We start from the raw sequence: 17,131 nt of genomic DNA on the forward strand, positions 1-17,131 counted from the left end.
TCTGACCTCCTCAGCCCTCGGCTCGCATATGCGATCACACGCTCGGCCCCCTCTTGCTTCTGGCTGAGCACCGCACCTAGGCCGTGCAGGCTCCCGTCCGTTGTCACTATAAATGGCAGGCTAAAGTCAGGATATGCAAGCACAGGTGGTGACATCAGCCGATGTCTTAGTTTGTCAAAAGCTGTCTGACAGGCATCATCCCACACAAAACATTGGTCCCTTCCCTTCCTTTGGGCAGGTTGGCCCACTAGTCCATATAGCGGTGCAGCAATGTGCGCGAACTTTGGAACAAATCGTCTGTAATAGCTCATGAAACCTAGAGCCTGCCGCACTTGCTTGGCATTCTTGGGGACCGGCCAATTTTCCAGCGCCCTGGTCTTCTCTTCATCTACCTGGATTCCATCCTTTGAAATCACATGGCCCAAGAATTTGACTTTTTCACGTAGGAGGCAGCACTTACTCGGCTTCAGCTTCAATCCATGTTCCTTCAATCGTGTGAAAACCAAGTCCAATTTTTCCATATGACTCTCAAAATCCTTGGAAAACACAATAACATCGTCCAGGTATATCAGCAAAATGTCTAAGATATAGTCTCCTAACACCCCCTCCATTAGTCTCTGGAACGTAGCGGGTGCATTACACAAGCCGAATGGCATACGTGTCCATTCAAACAGCCCAAACGGAGTCGTCACTGCTGTCTTTTCCCGGTCTCGTTCTTCCACTGCAACCTGGAAATAACCAGAAGTTAAATCGAGGGTTGAAAACACTCTTGCACTTCCTAATGCATCCAGTGACTCTTCCACCCGGGGTAGTGGGTAGGCATCCTTGTGCGTTACCTCATTCAGTTTCCTGTAGTCACAGCAAAATCGCACCCCACCATCTTTTTTTATTACAATCACTGCGGGTGATGCCCACGGACTGTGGCTTTCTTTAAGGACACCTTGAGTCACTAGGTCCAGAATGTGTTTTTTTACCTCCTGGAACACTCGTGGTGAGATCCGCCGGTGTCTCTGTTTTATCGGGACAGCATCTCCAGTGGCTATTTGGTGTGTCACTGTGGTGGTGTAACCAAAGTCCCGCTCATCCCTGGAAAAGACCTCTTGATGTCTCTCCAGTAGCGCCCGCAAACGGCCAACCTGTATAGGGGTTAGCTGTTGGAGGTCCACTTGGACTGGAATGGGTAGCTCTCCATCAGGTGCCGCTTGCGATGTGATAACCTGTTTGCCTTTTTTTACTTCTGTCACCCGCAGCTCATCCCCATCTTCTTCCAAGGCCACCCCCATTGGGGGTACCACTCCTTCAGGACGGTGTACCTCTGCCACCCTGGTTCGGGGGCACAACTTTATGGCCTTGTTACTTGAGTTTAACAGCCTGACTGGCACTTTTCCTTTGCTGGCATTAGCAAGTACATTTGCAACCAGGAGCCCATTAGGGAGACTGGCCCCAGGTGTTGGCTCAACAAGCACTCTGTATCCGTCAAAGTCGCTTGGCACCCGGCAGCGCCCATCAATAATCTTCTCACTCCAGGGAGGTATAACCACCTTCTGTCTCCCTGCCACCTTAACATAGCCAATTTGTCCCGTTGGACCCGGGAAACGTCCATGTCTCTCCACTTGGGCTAGTACCCGCTTCAGTGTAGCGTCCTTCCTAGGCTGCCCGTGACGGTTCATCTCCTGGGTTCCTTCTCCTACCAACAGTAATTCTTTCAGCTCTCTTATAATATTCATCCCGAGAATTCCCGGTACTCTGTTCTCCATTAAAGTCTTTCCTGAAGCTGTGTCCTTTAGGATAAAGATGCATTTCCCAGGGATTGTTCGACCCATGTACCCTACATCAGCTTCAAGACACCCCACCACAGGGATGGCAAGTCCATTAGCTGCCGTTAGCTGTACAAATCGGGTATTATGCATGGTCAGATCTCTCTCTTTTAAGCAGTTTCGGAAATATGATTCAGAAATAGTGGTGACTTCTGAGCCAGTGTCTATCAAACAGCGGGTTCTCACCCCTGCTATGGTTATATCCACTGTCAAGCAGTCCCCGAAAGCTCGGCCACAGAAGTCACTGAATATACTAACATCATCAGGGTCCTTTTTCTCGCTGCTGACACACTGCCCTTTTCCTAGGGACAGCCGAAGAAACCCTTCAGTCCCCACTTGGCCTTCTGATGGTTGGCTGCTTGCTCCCGGTGCCTCTTGAATTTCAGGCGCCTGGGACTCCAGTCTCCTTCTCAGTGTACAATCTCGGCTAGTATGTCCTGGCCTTTCGCAAGTATAACAAATGTATCTTCCCAGCTCGTCCTTCAGTGGGGCTCTTCGGGATCCCGGTGCCCTTGGATACTTTGGCATACTAATGGGATTTTTCTCTTTCATCAACTCGGTCATCACTTTCAACATCTCCCCCTGTTGGACCGCCAGTTTTTGGACAGCTTCACTTAAGCTTTCCAATGTTAGCTCTGTTTGGGGCAGGGCCTTTTTCCCAGCAGCTGCATTCACTAGGCCCCCACTTCGTGTATGGGGGTTAGGCTTGGCCGCCTCTGCCACAGGAACTTCCTCTTCTTCTGACCACATAATGGCAGCCTGCATGAGTTCATGGAACTTCTTACTGGGCTCTTCTTTAAACCTCCTTTTCATTTCACGTCGTAGGGAGTCGTCACGGAGCCCCAGCACCAACTGCTCTTTCAGAACCGTATCTGGGTCTGGAACTCGCTGAGGGTCTCGCCGCTCCACTTTGCTCATTCTCTCCAGGAGGTCATATGCGTATGCCCGGACAGTTTCACCAGGCTCCTGCTTTCTCTCAAAGAACTCCTTTAGTCGGGTTCCAATAGGTACCTTGTCTCCATACACTTCTAGGAGGAGTTCAAATACCTTTTCCACATCTTTCTTGTCTGCCACTGCCATGAACTTTACTGTGGCCTTGGCCTGGCCCTTGAGGTGCTCCTCTATGAAGTCCACATGATCTTCTTCAGGTACTCTTAGCACACGCAGAGCCGCCTTCACAGACTTGACCCACTCCTCTACTGTAATGTCTCCTGGTCTAGTCGGGAAGCCACCAAACTCCGTGACCTTCCGCTCCCGTGGGACATAAATAGTAGGGGGTTTCTTAGCTTCTGCTGTCTGTTGGTCTATTACTGCCTTGGCCAGCGATAAGGCTTCTCTCTGTTCAGTTCTAGCTTGCTGTAATGCCTCCGCTTGGTCTGATAATCTGCGCTGAAGTTCAGCAAACTGGGTTCGTAGTTCTTCAATTCCAGCCATGGTAGGGTGCTCAACCAGGCCCGGACCGTGCTACTAGAACTTAACCAGAAAACCAATGGGATGGACCCTGTGGATAGGATCCTGTTCGTGACGCCAATTATGTAAGCGGGGGAATGGTCCCGCTATTGTGGGGAACTTTCCTGGCTTCTGCACTACCCCGGTGAAGTGGGCTAACGAAAGGATCCGAGTCCTCGCTCCCACTTCCTTTACCCAGAGGCCTCCCTGCCCTTGAGGACTCCCCTTCCACTCTCCTGTCTGGCAGAGTCCTCGTAAACCCCGACAAGGCTGGGCCCAGGATTCCTGGGGGGCTTGACCCCCAACCCTGCTGTGGTCACCTAGGACAGGGGCTAGGGTGTCCCCACTCCGGGGTACTCTCTTTGCACTGGGCACCTCCCTGACCCACTGATCATTTTATACAATTTAAAGCAAATACAAGTTATTTAATTAACAATTACTTTTAAAAAAAGAATAAAGAAAAATGGAAAAGGTTAAAGGAAACACATCACCCTGCTCTGAGGCAGGGAATATCACAAGCAGTGTCTCTGGAACGTCAGGGCAGTTCACAGTCTGTTCCTTGTAGGTCCCGGGCCTCCTTCTCAGGCCCTGGCTGTGCTGCAGAGACGCTGTGGGTTGGACACTTGCTCTGGCGGTGGCCACACGATCTCAGGCTCTAGGTGGCAGGACCCTTCTTCCCAGCGTCGCCCCCGCCCTGTCAGGGTTACGATCCCCCTCCAAGTCTGGCCTGCAAGGCCTCTTGGCTGAGGTATCTCCCTGCGCTGGGCCCACTGCCAGGGTCCCCCTCACTCTCCCCAGCTGCTCACCGCACCCAGCTCCGGACTGCTCCAGCCCCAGCTCCAGCTCCACTCTGCCTCAGCACGGCTGCTGCTGCTGCTCTGCCTCCAGCTCCCTGGGCTGCTTCTCTGGCCTCTCTGGCTCTGGTTGCTGCAGCTCTCCTCCCAGGGCAGGTCTGCTCTGCAGGCTGCTTTTGTGACTCTGCTTTGGGGCTGCAGCTCTGCTCCCAGCAACTTAGCTCAGGTCCCTGCTCTCTCCTGGCTGTGCTCTGGCTTTGGGGCTGCAGCTCTGCTCCCAGCAACTTAGCTCAGGCCCCTGCTCTCTCCTGGCTGTGCTCTGGCTTTGGGGCTGCAGCTCTGCTCCCAGCAACTTAGCTCAGGCCCCTGCTCTCTCCTGGCTGTGCTCTGGCTTTGTGGCTGCGCCTCTGGCCCCTCTGGATCTGGCACGGTTCTGCTCTCCAGCACAGCTTGGGCCCCTGCTTTCTCCTTAGCTCGGCCCCACTCAGTCTGACCCAGGCAATTCCAGCTCACACGGAGGACGGGGCCTCCCTCGCCTCCTGACCCTCTGATTAGCCTGTCAATCAGGCTGATCTGGAGCATTGGCCTCTCCCCATTGTTCCTGGGGACTGTCAGTCTCAGGCTCCTGATTTGCCATCGACCCTTCCCCTTTTAGTACTGGGAGCAAGCCAATCAAAACACCCCCACTGAATGTTAGTAAGGGGGCAACAGTCCCCTTACACCTAGGACTGGAGATGAAGCCGCAGCTCTGCATTCCCTGCTTTGTGGCTTTACGTTTTGAGATCACTACATACAGCTTCTGCTGTCATTAAACAGTTACTATCTGACATCTCTTTCAACTGTGAAAATTCAGACTGATAAAAATAAAAAAAAAGCTTAAAACCCATAATTTCATATAACTGAGAAAATTAAAATAGATACAAATAAAAAATGCTTAAAAATAAAAATAGATATCTCTTGAAATTACAAACAAATAAAAAATTAACTGAGTTCTGCCCAGCCTATTTATGAGATAGAAAATTCATTTTTCATGTATGGTGCCCAGTTCATTCAACTGTCTTCCCGTAATGCAACCACCAATTAAAAATATGTGGTATTTTGAAGAGAGAAAAAAAAGGGGTGTAGGGGGTTTGGCATTCTACCTACATTTTAATTTCTAAGGAAGTCTGCTTTAGTGTTTTTGAAAAACACAATTAGATCATACAGGGTGTGGCCAAGAGAGTAATTTTGGTTCCTTGAGCTTCACCACATATTGAAGTTTTGGAAGCAAGGCTATTAACTGACTGTGGTCTTGTGTTTTATGTCATGCTGCTGATGGTGTATAGAATTACTGCTGTTCATTATTTGAACAGGGTGGATGTTCAGTCCTATAGAACTATTATTTATGTATTGGTGTTGGCTGGGTATTTAGTGAGTCATGAACCAAGAGGAGCCTGGGGAGGAGGATCCAATCTCCAGCATAGGAGACTGGATCTAATTAAGTACATTTATCTCAAGTATAAATATTGGAATGGGGAAAGGAAGTGATTAAAGGTGCTGTGCAAGGGGAAATGGCTGGTAAGGCTTAGTGATGTCAATATCCTTTCAGAAGATGTTCCTTCCAGGAGTTTATGGCTGCTATGAGTGGCGATATGGTTCTACTCCTATAGCTTGCCCCACTGTAGATCTACTCTTGAGTTGAGATTGGAGGTCAGAAAGGTGAGGATTATACTTGTATACACATACCAACCTTTATGTTCTACAGTTTGGTCCTGGGGGGCTCCTATCCATCAGGAAGAAGGACCTGTTTTGATGGTCTGGTCTCCGAGACAGAACTTGATAGATTCCAGATAATGATAGGGAGTGTGCTGTATTCCCAGCAAAATGATGGATTGATTGGTCTGTAGAATCATGTCCATGACTATTGATACAATAGCTCTAGATGTTCTCTTTATGGCATTGCCTCACAGATCATCTTGTTTTTACTGATTATTTGAGATGGTTGAAGCAAGAGGCGAAATCATGAGAGCATTGATGGTAGCAGCCTCATAATGTGCCCAACCATTTGTATCATAAAGAACTGGTGAAGTGCATGCTGAAAATATATGGGAAGCAAAGAGAAATTTCCACATAGTCTTGTATAATGGAAATGTTCCAGGTAGTGGGCTGCTTGACTAATTCAGGTTGTCTCCGCTTGGTTACAGAGGCAGTATTTTTCTTACAGCAAGGGGTTTTCATGTGCTACTTGCACCCACAGACATAGCACAGAGTCTTAGGATGGCAGATGCAGTCTCTTGGTCTGTGAGGGTTTCAAACAGGGTCACTTGCTGAGGTTCTACAGTGTCCTTCATGGCTTGTTTAGAGTAGTGGGTGCACACCTCAAGCTCTCCATACTCTGTGGTGTGGTCTGAATTTTGATTCATACACATGCTGTGCATGTTAAATTACAGTTGAACCCTAATTATCTAAAGGCCTCAATGGTTATTGCAAACTTTTGGAGGTTCAGATTAACAAGAGCTTTTGCCCTTTGAGCTTCTTAGCTTCAGGGGAATTATTCAACTTTACACCAATGGAGCTCTTGACCTGAGAACAGGGCAGAATGTTTGAGACGCAGGATGTCTGATAAATGGGGTCTGCCTCATGAAGGGAACAGAAGGAGGTGGAGTTTCCCCCAGTACTGGCTGAAACTACCAGCTGCATTATTGGCAATATTTCTGCCTGACTTTCCCTGGTCCTTAGAGCACAGCTGAGTTTCAATCTTGCAGAATTGCAGCTAAGCCACTATAGAGCTGATCTTCATCTGTGCTCCTGCTAAATATAGAACATTGGCTTATTGGGGTCTACTGGGATAACTTGTATATTTGTTTTTCTTCAGTAAGTTCCTGTTACTGTGTTCAGTTTTCTCATTCTTGGCACTTCACTCATTGAAGAATCAGCAGAAAAAAATTCTATCAAGATAAGAACTTGCACCTAATCTCTTAAACAAAACAAACCACCACCAACAAAAAATCCTTACTTCAGAAAAGAGTGTATATTACCAATGGTCATTGTGCAATCCCAGAATAGTAATTTGCTCCATGACTGTAGAAGATTTATCTGTTACCATATTTGCTGCCAGCCAGATTCATCATGCTTGATTCAGAAATTGCAATAGGTACAAAGGTAAGAGCAGTTATTGGAAGGGCTAGATGGCTCATTAGGTAGAGGACCTTATCCCATTAAATGTCTCATATTTCACCAGGCTCAACACTCAGTTTTGGCATCTATAGTAGTAATTAGAAGAAACTATCTGCTCACCAGCCTGAAGGCTGCAGATCCAGGCTCCCTGAGAAGGCTTCTGCAGAAATGAAAAGTTAGCCTGCAGCAAAGACCTTTGTTTTAATTTTTTTTTCTCCCGCACTTATTAGTTCCTCAGTCAGATTGTAAGGTGCAATACATGAAAGTGGAAAGTTCCTGCATAAAAGTTACATTGCCTTCCCTCTGAATTGCCTTCCAGAGAAAATAGAGATCACAACTGTGCGATAACATTAAAGACCCCAGCACAATTTTCTCAGATGGCCTGGCCAAATTCCAGTTTGGATAATTGCATTCAGCATCCCGCAGAGGTGTAGTGGTGGGTGTGGTTTTGTATTTTTTGGCAGGGAGGAAATCCATTTCTGTTCTTAAGTGCAAATAATGTGGTACCAAAGACTAACTTTGCAATTGACAAGATTATTTTTGGTAACACTTTAATTCTTGTCTTGATTTTTTGTGTCATAGTAGTAGTTTAGAAATTGTATTGAGGTACTTGGTTTGTATAAAATCCAAGATTAACAACGAAGCACAGGACTTTCTTCACCCTGATTTTAATATTATGCTATGGTCTTGTATTCTGTTCAGCTTACTATACTATGACCACCAGGTTTCAAGCACATTTTAAATAATGACTGTCTCTAAATAACTTTAACTATTTAATATTTTTATTTAGCTTACAGAAGAGATTGGAAATCTTGAAGATAAAGTGGAATGTGCCAATAATGCTCTGAAAGCTGACTGGGATAGATGGAAACAAAACATGCAACATGATATGAAAACAGCATTTCTTAATGTGGCCGAAAATAATATCCACTATTATGAACAGGTAAAACACACCTTTTTTGTTTTATTTTTATAACTTTTTATTTATTTCAATTCCTCTTGGAAGTCAGTGCATTGTTTTTAAAAATAATTGTCTGTATCCTCATTTGAACATGTTAAGTTCAAATTCAATATTTTTGTCAAATTGGTGTTTAATTGGCCAGTATACACGGTATGGATTTTACTTGAGCCCAAGCATGCTGATCCTAAGTTCATCATCAACAGAGGGCAGTCTTGTTTTACTAAGCACAAAAATTTGAACATATATTTTTTTTCTGTTCAGTGTGAGCTATAGTGTTTCAGTTGGGAAAACCTTTTACTGGGGCTGCATGAGGATGCTTCCCTGAAAACTCTCACTCATGTAAATGATTTTGTATAAAAGAAAACTAATTTTTTTTCTTTCATCTTTACAAATTAACTGTATTCCCAGTACTTTATGAACTAGGAAAGATCTCTTATATCCTTCAAATTGCAAACAAGCAACAAAATCAACACAAAATAGCAATGATAAAATTTTGGGGAAATTACTGGGAGAATACATTATATACTTTAAAAAAAAATTAAGTCTACTAAAGCTGTGTTCTTTATATAATGATGTACTACATTGGTACTTTACATAACTGAAGTCTCCCTTAATCTAGAAAGAAAGCAAACAGTGTCATTCCAAGACTTTTATCAGCAAATATGGTTTCTAATCGTCTTTGTTATGACCCCCTTTGACAAGTATATACACTTTCTGATTAAAGAGAGTGTATATAATTATTTATAAGGAGAACTAGAAAACATTTGACAAGGTTTGCGGAGTGTTCTGTGAAGCTTCTTCATGATCAAAAATGGTATTGTTCTCAGTGCACATTTTGTAAGAATCCTGGTAGGCTAGATATTTAAGTGTGCTTTTTTCATCTTTTTTTGGTTTGTTTTTTGTTTGAAAGCTTCTCTTTACTTTGAAAAATGTACTGCAGCCCAATAAACTATTTGTTAATTGGGAAAGAAAGAATTTTTCCTTTATTAATACAATTTTGATACTTTGCAATCTCCTTTTTCTGAGCTTTTTGTGGCTTACTCTGAATGGATGACTGTGTCCTGATTTTACAAATCATTGCAATGGAATGTAATTGAAAAGACAGAACTCATGATAATCAGGTCCACGTAATTAACATATTGTCCGTGGGAGGCATGGACATTGACGATCTGCTGTTATATATTAAGATCAAAGTATTTGCTGAAATCAGACATTAAAGTTTTTTGGTATCCTCTTCTTTTTCAGTCACCTAGTGACTTCTGACTACATCAAGAATATGTACAAATGTTAACCATGAAGGAATATCTTGTTAACTTATAGATAAATTGAGACACAGATACAGTCCCTGGATTCTCTCTACATGAAAAGAAATGGTCTTAGTTTAGTTAGGACTTTAATTTAAATATCAGAGGCCTTTACAAAACTGTCTGTATCAAGTACTATCAAACTGATACAGCTGAACAATTAGGGCGTTTTTAGGTAATTTCTTACAACGCTTTTTTTATACAGAAATTTTTTGATTTGTTTGAGAAGTTTGGGTGCAGTGAGGAGCATGTGGATATCTCGGGCATACAGGAATCTGTAAGCCACTTTTCCTCTCCTGTGAAGATGTCCTAGGAATGCACCACTGTTGGTGACCTGCAAATTTTTTTTTGAAATGGTTTGTGTACCCTTTTCTACCTCATTATAATGCCTGAAAGAATATATTTAGAGAGACGGATGGGGGTGCGGGTGGGGATTATATACAACATTTATAGCAAGTCCAAATCCAATCAGCATCCAGGTCCTCAAAACATTGAACCTAGTTCTTTCATCAAAAACAGGAAAGTCAGAACCGGGTATTTCTAATGCCAGAAACCAACAAAGAACTTAACAATAAAATTACCCTTACAGGCGTCTAGTATATGATTGAAGTGAAGAGTGCAAAACTTGCTTTTCTTTTAATCTTTAAGCATGTTGATAGTTGCAAAGCAGAAGTGCCTGAGCTTAATCTTTTGACATTTGGCACTTTTTTGATGTTACTAGTTGTGGAGTGTCGGTTTGTCCTGGCTAAAGAAAAAGTGTGGTGCAATGAAATACTCAGATCATTATATGTAATTACAAAATGTAAACTACTTAAAAATTTTCATCACTAAAATGGCTGGTCTAATGTAGAGAGATTTTTCTCCATTTGATGGAGATATTGAAACTATAACAGATATTTAAAAAATCTTTTATTACAGTAGTTTTATTCCTGAATTGTAACAAATCACTGTTTTTCTTTTAAGGAATTATATAGGTGGGATCAGTGGACAGAGCCCTGATCCTGCATTTGGAGTGATGCAGGCAGATTTCTCGCACCCATATGTATCTCCATTGACTTGAGCACAGGAGCCAACTAGGTATCATGTATTAGATTGCAGACCAGTTGCAAAATACTGGAAACATAAAGTTGTTTTTGTGTCCAAAAGGTGGAGTTTACAGCTGGGCAAGTCACCTATAGCTTAGAACTGATTATGGCTGATTGAAGAGTCAGTTAAATATTTTCTCATTCTGTACAAAAGTTCTTCACAGCCATACTGGAAAAAAATATATTTAGTAAAATAAAACAAGATACAAAAAAAGTCACTACACAACATTTTATTTTATGTTATTAATACATCTAAAATTCAAAGATCACATGATACAATTTAGTGAAAGCAAAGCAGATAACTGGAAGTACTGAATTCTGGCTTCAAAGAACTACTGCGATTACTCCTATTTGTTTTCCTCACATGCTTTTTCTCACAATCTCTTCTAGTACCAACAAAATTAAAAACACATTAACAAAACTGCCACTCTCTTCTGCCATCAAAAGAAAAAGAGCCTTGGTAACCCATTTCTTCTGGAAAAGCCTGAGTAAAATGGCTGGGCTTTGCAACAAAATCTGAAGGCCAGAAAAATTTAGGCTTTGTGGAACCAAATGACTGTACGTCCCAGAGCTTGTGTTTTCCAGTGTGTGTTGGACACTCCATTGAGTGGAGGTAGAATTCTTTTCATAATGTACAATGACAAGTGATATTTAATTAATTTTGGCACTGAGAGAAATATTTTTCCTTCTGCACGAATGAGCCTTTCTTTTAAAAGATAGCTTCTAATTTTACTTTTTTCATGTGTCAAACTACTGTAATCCTGTTCAGCCTTTGCAGATTAGTCAGAAGCAGAGCTAGTTTATCTTTGATAGGATAGTGAGAGCCTTACCAGTACTAACACTGCTTGCTGTTCTCGGAGAATTTAAGTAATTTTCTGTGCTAATCTCTTATTTATTGATTCAAATTTATAAAAAAGTTTCTATCCACAACCCAGTGTGCTGTACAGTCAAACACATACAAAAATGGGCCAAAAAAGCCACATACCTAACAAAGTAACTTCTCTCCAACTCCAAAACTTTATTCAACCTTCTCTTCCTAGGAAAAACCTTTGCAAAATGATTTGTAGTGCACCCTGAATGTCTTCATATTGACACATTTGGCTGGTCATATCCTTGCATAGCTATGTTAGCTGCACATGCACATGTTTCACCTCCTACCTTAGGCGCTCCACTTTATAAGCTTAACAAATGCTTTGTGTGTGATTTTTTTTTTTTTTTTTTACTTTCCAAACTTAGTTAAATCAAAATCTGTTTTCCTCCAGAAGACAGGATACTCTCCTGTAAGAGGGCAATTTGGATGCCAGATTTCACCTTCCAACCTCCAGTCATTTCAGCTATAGGAATTAAAAGCAAAGCTCTTTTGTTTATAATAGGAAGTGGCTTTTTCCTACCCCTCTGTCTCCCTCACTCTTTTTTGTGCTCAGGAACTGCTGAACTGTACATGCTCAATCCTCTATAAAAAGAAATAGAAACTCAGCCTAGAAAACATCACCCCCCAAAAATGATTTTTTTAAGAATGTCATTAGCCACTGAAAATAGGGGGAATGGGAATGAAAACAATTATGCATCTTTAAATACTTCATGCTACTCCTGCCATTATTATTGTGCATTCTGTTTTTATATTTTATCGTGAATTAGACATGCAACTGTGCAGTATGGAGACCTTTTCAGTGTTGTTGCTAAAAATAATTCAATATAAATATATAACTCAGCAGTGCTCTAATGAAATACACATTAATTTTAGCTTTAAATAAAGTAGCGTTACTTAAGATCTTGTTGCTTCATTTTTGCATATTTAGCTTTTTGCTGTGATCTACAGTAGTTTTATGACTAATTGCATTCAAAATGACAAGCCTTATAAGTACAAATTAAATTTCCTATTAACATTCCTAATTCTTCCTGGTTGAAACCTGTTGATGATCCTTTATTTAGAATCTCCTTTTTCTCTCTACCAGAAGAACTAAATAAAATAAGTCTAGAAGAATGGTTAAAGTACATATTTTTAAAGTAATGTGATTTTATGTAGTTCATGTTTCACAGTATAAAAAGCATGAGCCTACGGCATAGAGACCTAGTTTTGTGTTAGTTAATTATAAATCTTGTCAACTGTAGCACCACAGTTATGTCTGACAACAAAATGAGCCACAGTAATTCCTATATTTTGGGAAATGATTTTTTGTTACATAAATGAGAATAAATTAAAAATTGAACAACATACATAACTAAAAGATCTTTACATTTTTGCTTGAAAAGACTTCAGTGGACTGGTTCTGTAAAAAAAATGAGCAAATGTCGTGTGAATTAGTTTAAAAATCTGTTTTGTCTCAGTTTGCAGTGGTAATATGATGTCACTTTTATCTTCCAACCAACGCTGCTATTTTTTATTGAAGTTACTCAAATGTATGTACTGTGAAGTCTTTAGTCACATGGACAAAATCTAAAACAATTCAAAAAGCAGTGATCTAGTATCAAAAAAGACTTCAGTAAATAGCATTCAGCACACATCCTGACTGAGCACCCCTCTCAATCCCCAGAAAAAGTTTAGGAAAATAGATGTGCCTTGCAACATTCCATGAAGATAAGCCAGTCTTGGCACTGGTGAACCACGGTGGGGAAACAAATCCCAGAATCTAGGATCATCATTGGAAAGCACCTGGCAAGTAGCCACCCCCTGGTCATTTTACACCAAGAGGAAGCCTCCAACTCAAGTATCTCAGATATTCTCAGCTGCTGTGATATTGTACATGAGAGAGAGAGAATCTATAACAACTCCATTTATTAGGGACTTTACACAGAATGTCAAAACCAAACTTAATTTCCACCCATAAATCAACTGGCACCAACTGCTCCCCTTTAGCACTGTTTCTGCTGCTTCTCTCCTCGTATTCAGCACTCTTTCGCCATCTCAAAGTAACCTTTCCCCAATCTAGTCATTCAAAGAAATGCAGCTCTTCACATGAATCCTATCTAACGGTTTCATTCCCCTCCCTCCTTTGAAATTGAGGTGCCTATCTCCAGAATGGAAATACAGGGTTACTGCTTGCCGCAGAGAAAGTGGGAATCAGTAAGGGACTTTGTCAGCAGGGAATGATCAAAAAAGGGTCAGAGGGACTCTGTACACTGGGGGTCTCTAGCACAAGGAATGATCTAAGCCACCTTGTGAATAAATACAAACCATAGAGTCACTGACATGTTCTGTAGTAACCAAGGATCCATACAGAATAAGACTTCTAAATATTTTCTTTTGTTGCTCTCTTGGGCATTTCGATACTAACCCTTTATATCTTACAATGTCATTCTTTTGGGACCAGGTTTCCTTCATTTTTCATGAATCCATGATCCTGGTCCTTTGTGTTGTCATTCATCCATCTCCCTGCTTTGTCCTCCTGTGCTTCCCTGTGTCCCGGCCTTTGGGATTTTCTGTCGAGATTCCTTGTGACCTTTTCATCATCCCACCTACTTGCTTGCAGGTATCCAGGAATACCAAGACTTGGTCACTTTAGAAGAAAAAAAACAACCCTGAAAATCATGGAATCCAGGGCTTTTGTGACAATGACACATCTATCACTATTAATAAATAGAGATTTCTTGGCTAAATTTTGAAGGTTTTTCCTATAAATATGTCAGATAAGACAAAAGCTGTAACTTCACCTATCGACCTTTTCACTTCTGCTAAGCAATGATGAATGCTGTGTATTTTATTTTATTCAGGTATAGTAAACTACTGTAGCTTAAATAGCTTAGTTTTTCACACAAGGAACAATGCCATTTTCAGAGCAATTGGAATTAATATTAAGCTTGAATAGATGGAGCATGCTGTTCGGTATTTAATATGATAAATGCTTTTCCCTATAGATGTTCAGAAGACTTATTTAATATCAGTTTTGCAGATTCTTCTTGAAAAGATTGTGTACAGGAAGTAGTAATTAAGGTGTGTTACACTTCTGTATTAACAGATATTTGGGTAAGAAAACTAAATTTCATGAAAGCATGCACAATTTCATGTTTTCCTGTAGCATCAAAAGTGATAAAGCTACCACAACATAGCGGCAGCACTGAATGTTTTCACCTTTGTAATGGCTCACTCTAGGTGACAGAAACTTGGAAAGTTTGAAAGCTTTGGGTGGTTGACTGACGGTGCACACAACAATCATTAATCATAGGTTTTCTCTGTGAACTGACATCTTAACATTCACCTGTAATTTCAAATGGTTTGCCAAGCAACTTTGTGTTCTGAGCTACAGACATTCATACAAATCAACTTGAGCCAAAAAGGATTTATCAAAGTAGTTTGATGCTAATATATATAATATTGGTTCCTAAAATGAAAAACTGTTCGCAAAATTAAAAATATGTTTTGCCATCAGGAGAGGTATATGTTTGTCCTAGAAAAGCTACATTTTTCCCTCCTCCCTTTGATTCTATTCCTTAGTACACAGAAAAATCTGTGACTTTGAGTGTTTAGAAACAAATGGATTTGATTTAATTTAACTGAGAAAGGATATTAGATCTCCAAGTATGAATCCTTAGAGATTGCTAAGGAACTATAACCGACAGTTGATGTTGCATTCCTTTTAATTTGATGCAGTCTATTTGGAAGATATCTTTGCCTGTATGTGAAGGGAGAGATTAAAGAAGAGCATAATTAATGGAAGACTTCTTACCGTGTCATCCCTTATGCTAATATGTACACTTGTGATGCTTGCAGTGTGCGCTTGTCATTATCCAAGAGTGATATTTATTTGTAGCTCAGCATGTTGGCTAACAGTATATCATTGATCTGTCTAGGAAACCATATTTATTACTCACTGTAACTCCTCACAGAAGCAGTTTGTGGTAGATATAGATGTAGATAGATATAGGTCTTTTCCTGTTTTCTCCTTAGCTACCAGTTTTACCAAAAATCCATATTCCTTATTCATAAGTATCTGTTTTCTTTAAGTGCCTTGCTACCTGGGAGTCCTTCCTGACATCTCAAACAGTGGATCTTCACTTGGGAGAAGATTCTGAAGATAAGCCTTGAATATATTTCCAATTGATCTTCCTCTTCAGTGCAGTTTCTGCCAACCAAAGAAGTGCTCTTTATATGAGATCAGATACATTATGAAATAAAACTGTAAGAATCAGTGACATCTGGAAAACCAGCCTATTGAAAACTCAGGTATTCTAGTGTCCTGACCTACATTTTTGGATCATGGTATATATTGCTATATATTACTCAGTAATGATTTTACACATTTTATGCAAGTGCTTGCTTATAATTGTTTTCTTAAATATTGTGTAATTTGGATAAAAATATTTTAAATATGTAAAAAAAAGCTCAATTTTAATAAAAAGTTTAATACAAAATTGGCTTTAATCCTCTTTCCTAGTCATTAAGAATTAAATTTTCCATTTTAGCTTGCTTTGTTGAATTTTATTTGTAAGATAAATTTCCCACATTTCGTAAAACTACATAACAATTTTCAGGTAGTTGATCATTATTTTTTTTTAATTGATTATGCTGGTGTCCGTCCATGGTGAAGTGGTAGCTAACTTTTATCACAAGTCTGGTTTTGACCATCCCTAATTCTCTACGAAATGTAGATCAGTCTCCCTGAAATTTTCCATTATGATCTTATGTAGAATTTTTATGGAAGTTTTGAGCCAAGTTGACAGTACATCAAAAACTACTTGATTTAGAAATACTTTTATTTTTATATATTATAGATAGATAGATAAATAGATGGGGGGGGCGTGATTTCTGGTGGCCTCAGAAAACTGGTGACTGACTTTCTAGAGGTGAAAGTAGTGAATTTAGTTATTAAGAGCGGTTTAGGCATACGTTGGGGATTTTGGTGTATATAGAATTTAATCCATACCAGCTAGATGTGAACTTCAAGTGTATTTCGGAGCTGTCTTGACACTAAAATCTGTGTAGACCTTGCAGTAACTAGCGAGGTGTGAATGGCTTGTCAAAAGATATTTGACACTCCAAATTAATTTGAGACATATTGTCTGATGTCCACCAAAAATAAGATCTTAGGGCAATGAAATAGTACTTGACACAACGCAATTGCATTCCACAATGCTTTATGTGGGACAGAGGAGCAATTCACATCAACATGTAATGTGAAAAGTTAAACAGATGCTCTATTAAATTAATACAACATTTAAAGAATTCAGATCCACTTGAAACTTACTAAGTAGTGAACTTGATGAGTTTATAAACCTGCATAACAACTTTACTTACTACGTATCTGTCATTCTCAGTATTTACGTGTCTATTAAGCACTTCTCTGTGGCCCTAGGTGCTTTTACAATATTAAAAAATATAATACAAAATGAAAAACTCACTGTATATGTAATGAACTAGCCATACAATAGTATAGCACTTGCTCACCTTGTTACCCAATCCTGCAGACACAATGAACTTGGTGAGACTTCTCACACATGGGTTGCAAGATCAGGGCCCATCATGATGTATATTTATCATCTCATATTTGCCCATCCTGTGGTTCTTAACCCACTCCCTCCAAGAATACCTGAGGGGAAACATTAGCTTTATGGAAGATTAACAAATGCC

The 17,131-nt window shown here is 40.7% G+C and overlaps 1 protein-coding gene across 1 annotated transcript in view; it reads left to right on the forward strand.

Moving 5' to 3' along the window:
* Positions 1 to 15,589, forward strand: part of SNX7 (sorting nexin 7) — a 64,853-nt gene extending 49,264 nt beyond the window's left edge. Inside the window, exons 8-9 of the mRNA XM_065409825.1 lie at positions 8,007 to 8,159; positions 15,509 to 15,589. Of these exons, the coding sequence (XP_065265897.1) occupies positions 8,007 to 8,159; positions 15,509 to 15,589 (234 nt within the window). The remainder of the gene's footprint in view (positions 1 to 8,006; positions 8,160 to 15,508) is intronic.
* The last annotated feature ends 1,542 nt before the right edge of the window (positions 15,590 to 17,131 follow it).

The sequence above is a fragment of the Emys orbicularis genome, chromosome 8 (assembly GCF_028017835.1).
Source record: "Emys orbicularis isolate rEmyOrb1 chromosome 8, rEmyOrb1.hap1, whole genome shotgun sequence".
Classification (NCBI taxonomy): domain Eukaryota; kingdom Metazoa; phylum Chordata; order Testudines; family Emydidae; genus Emys; species Emys orbicularis.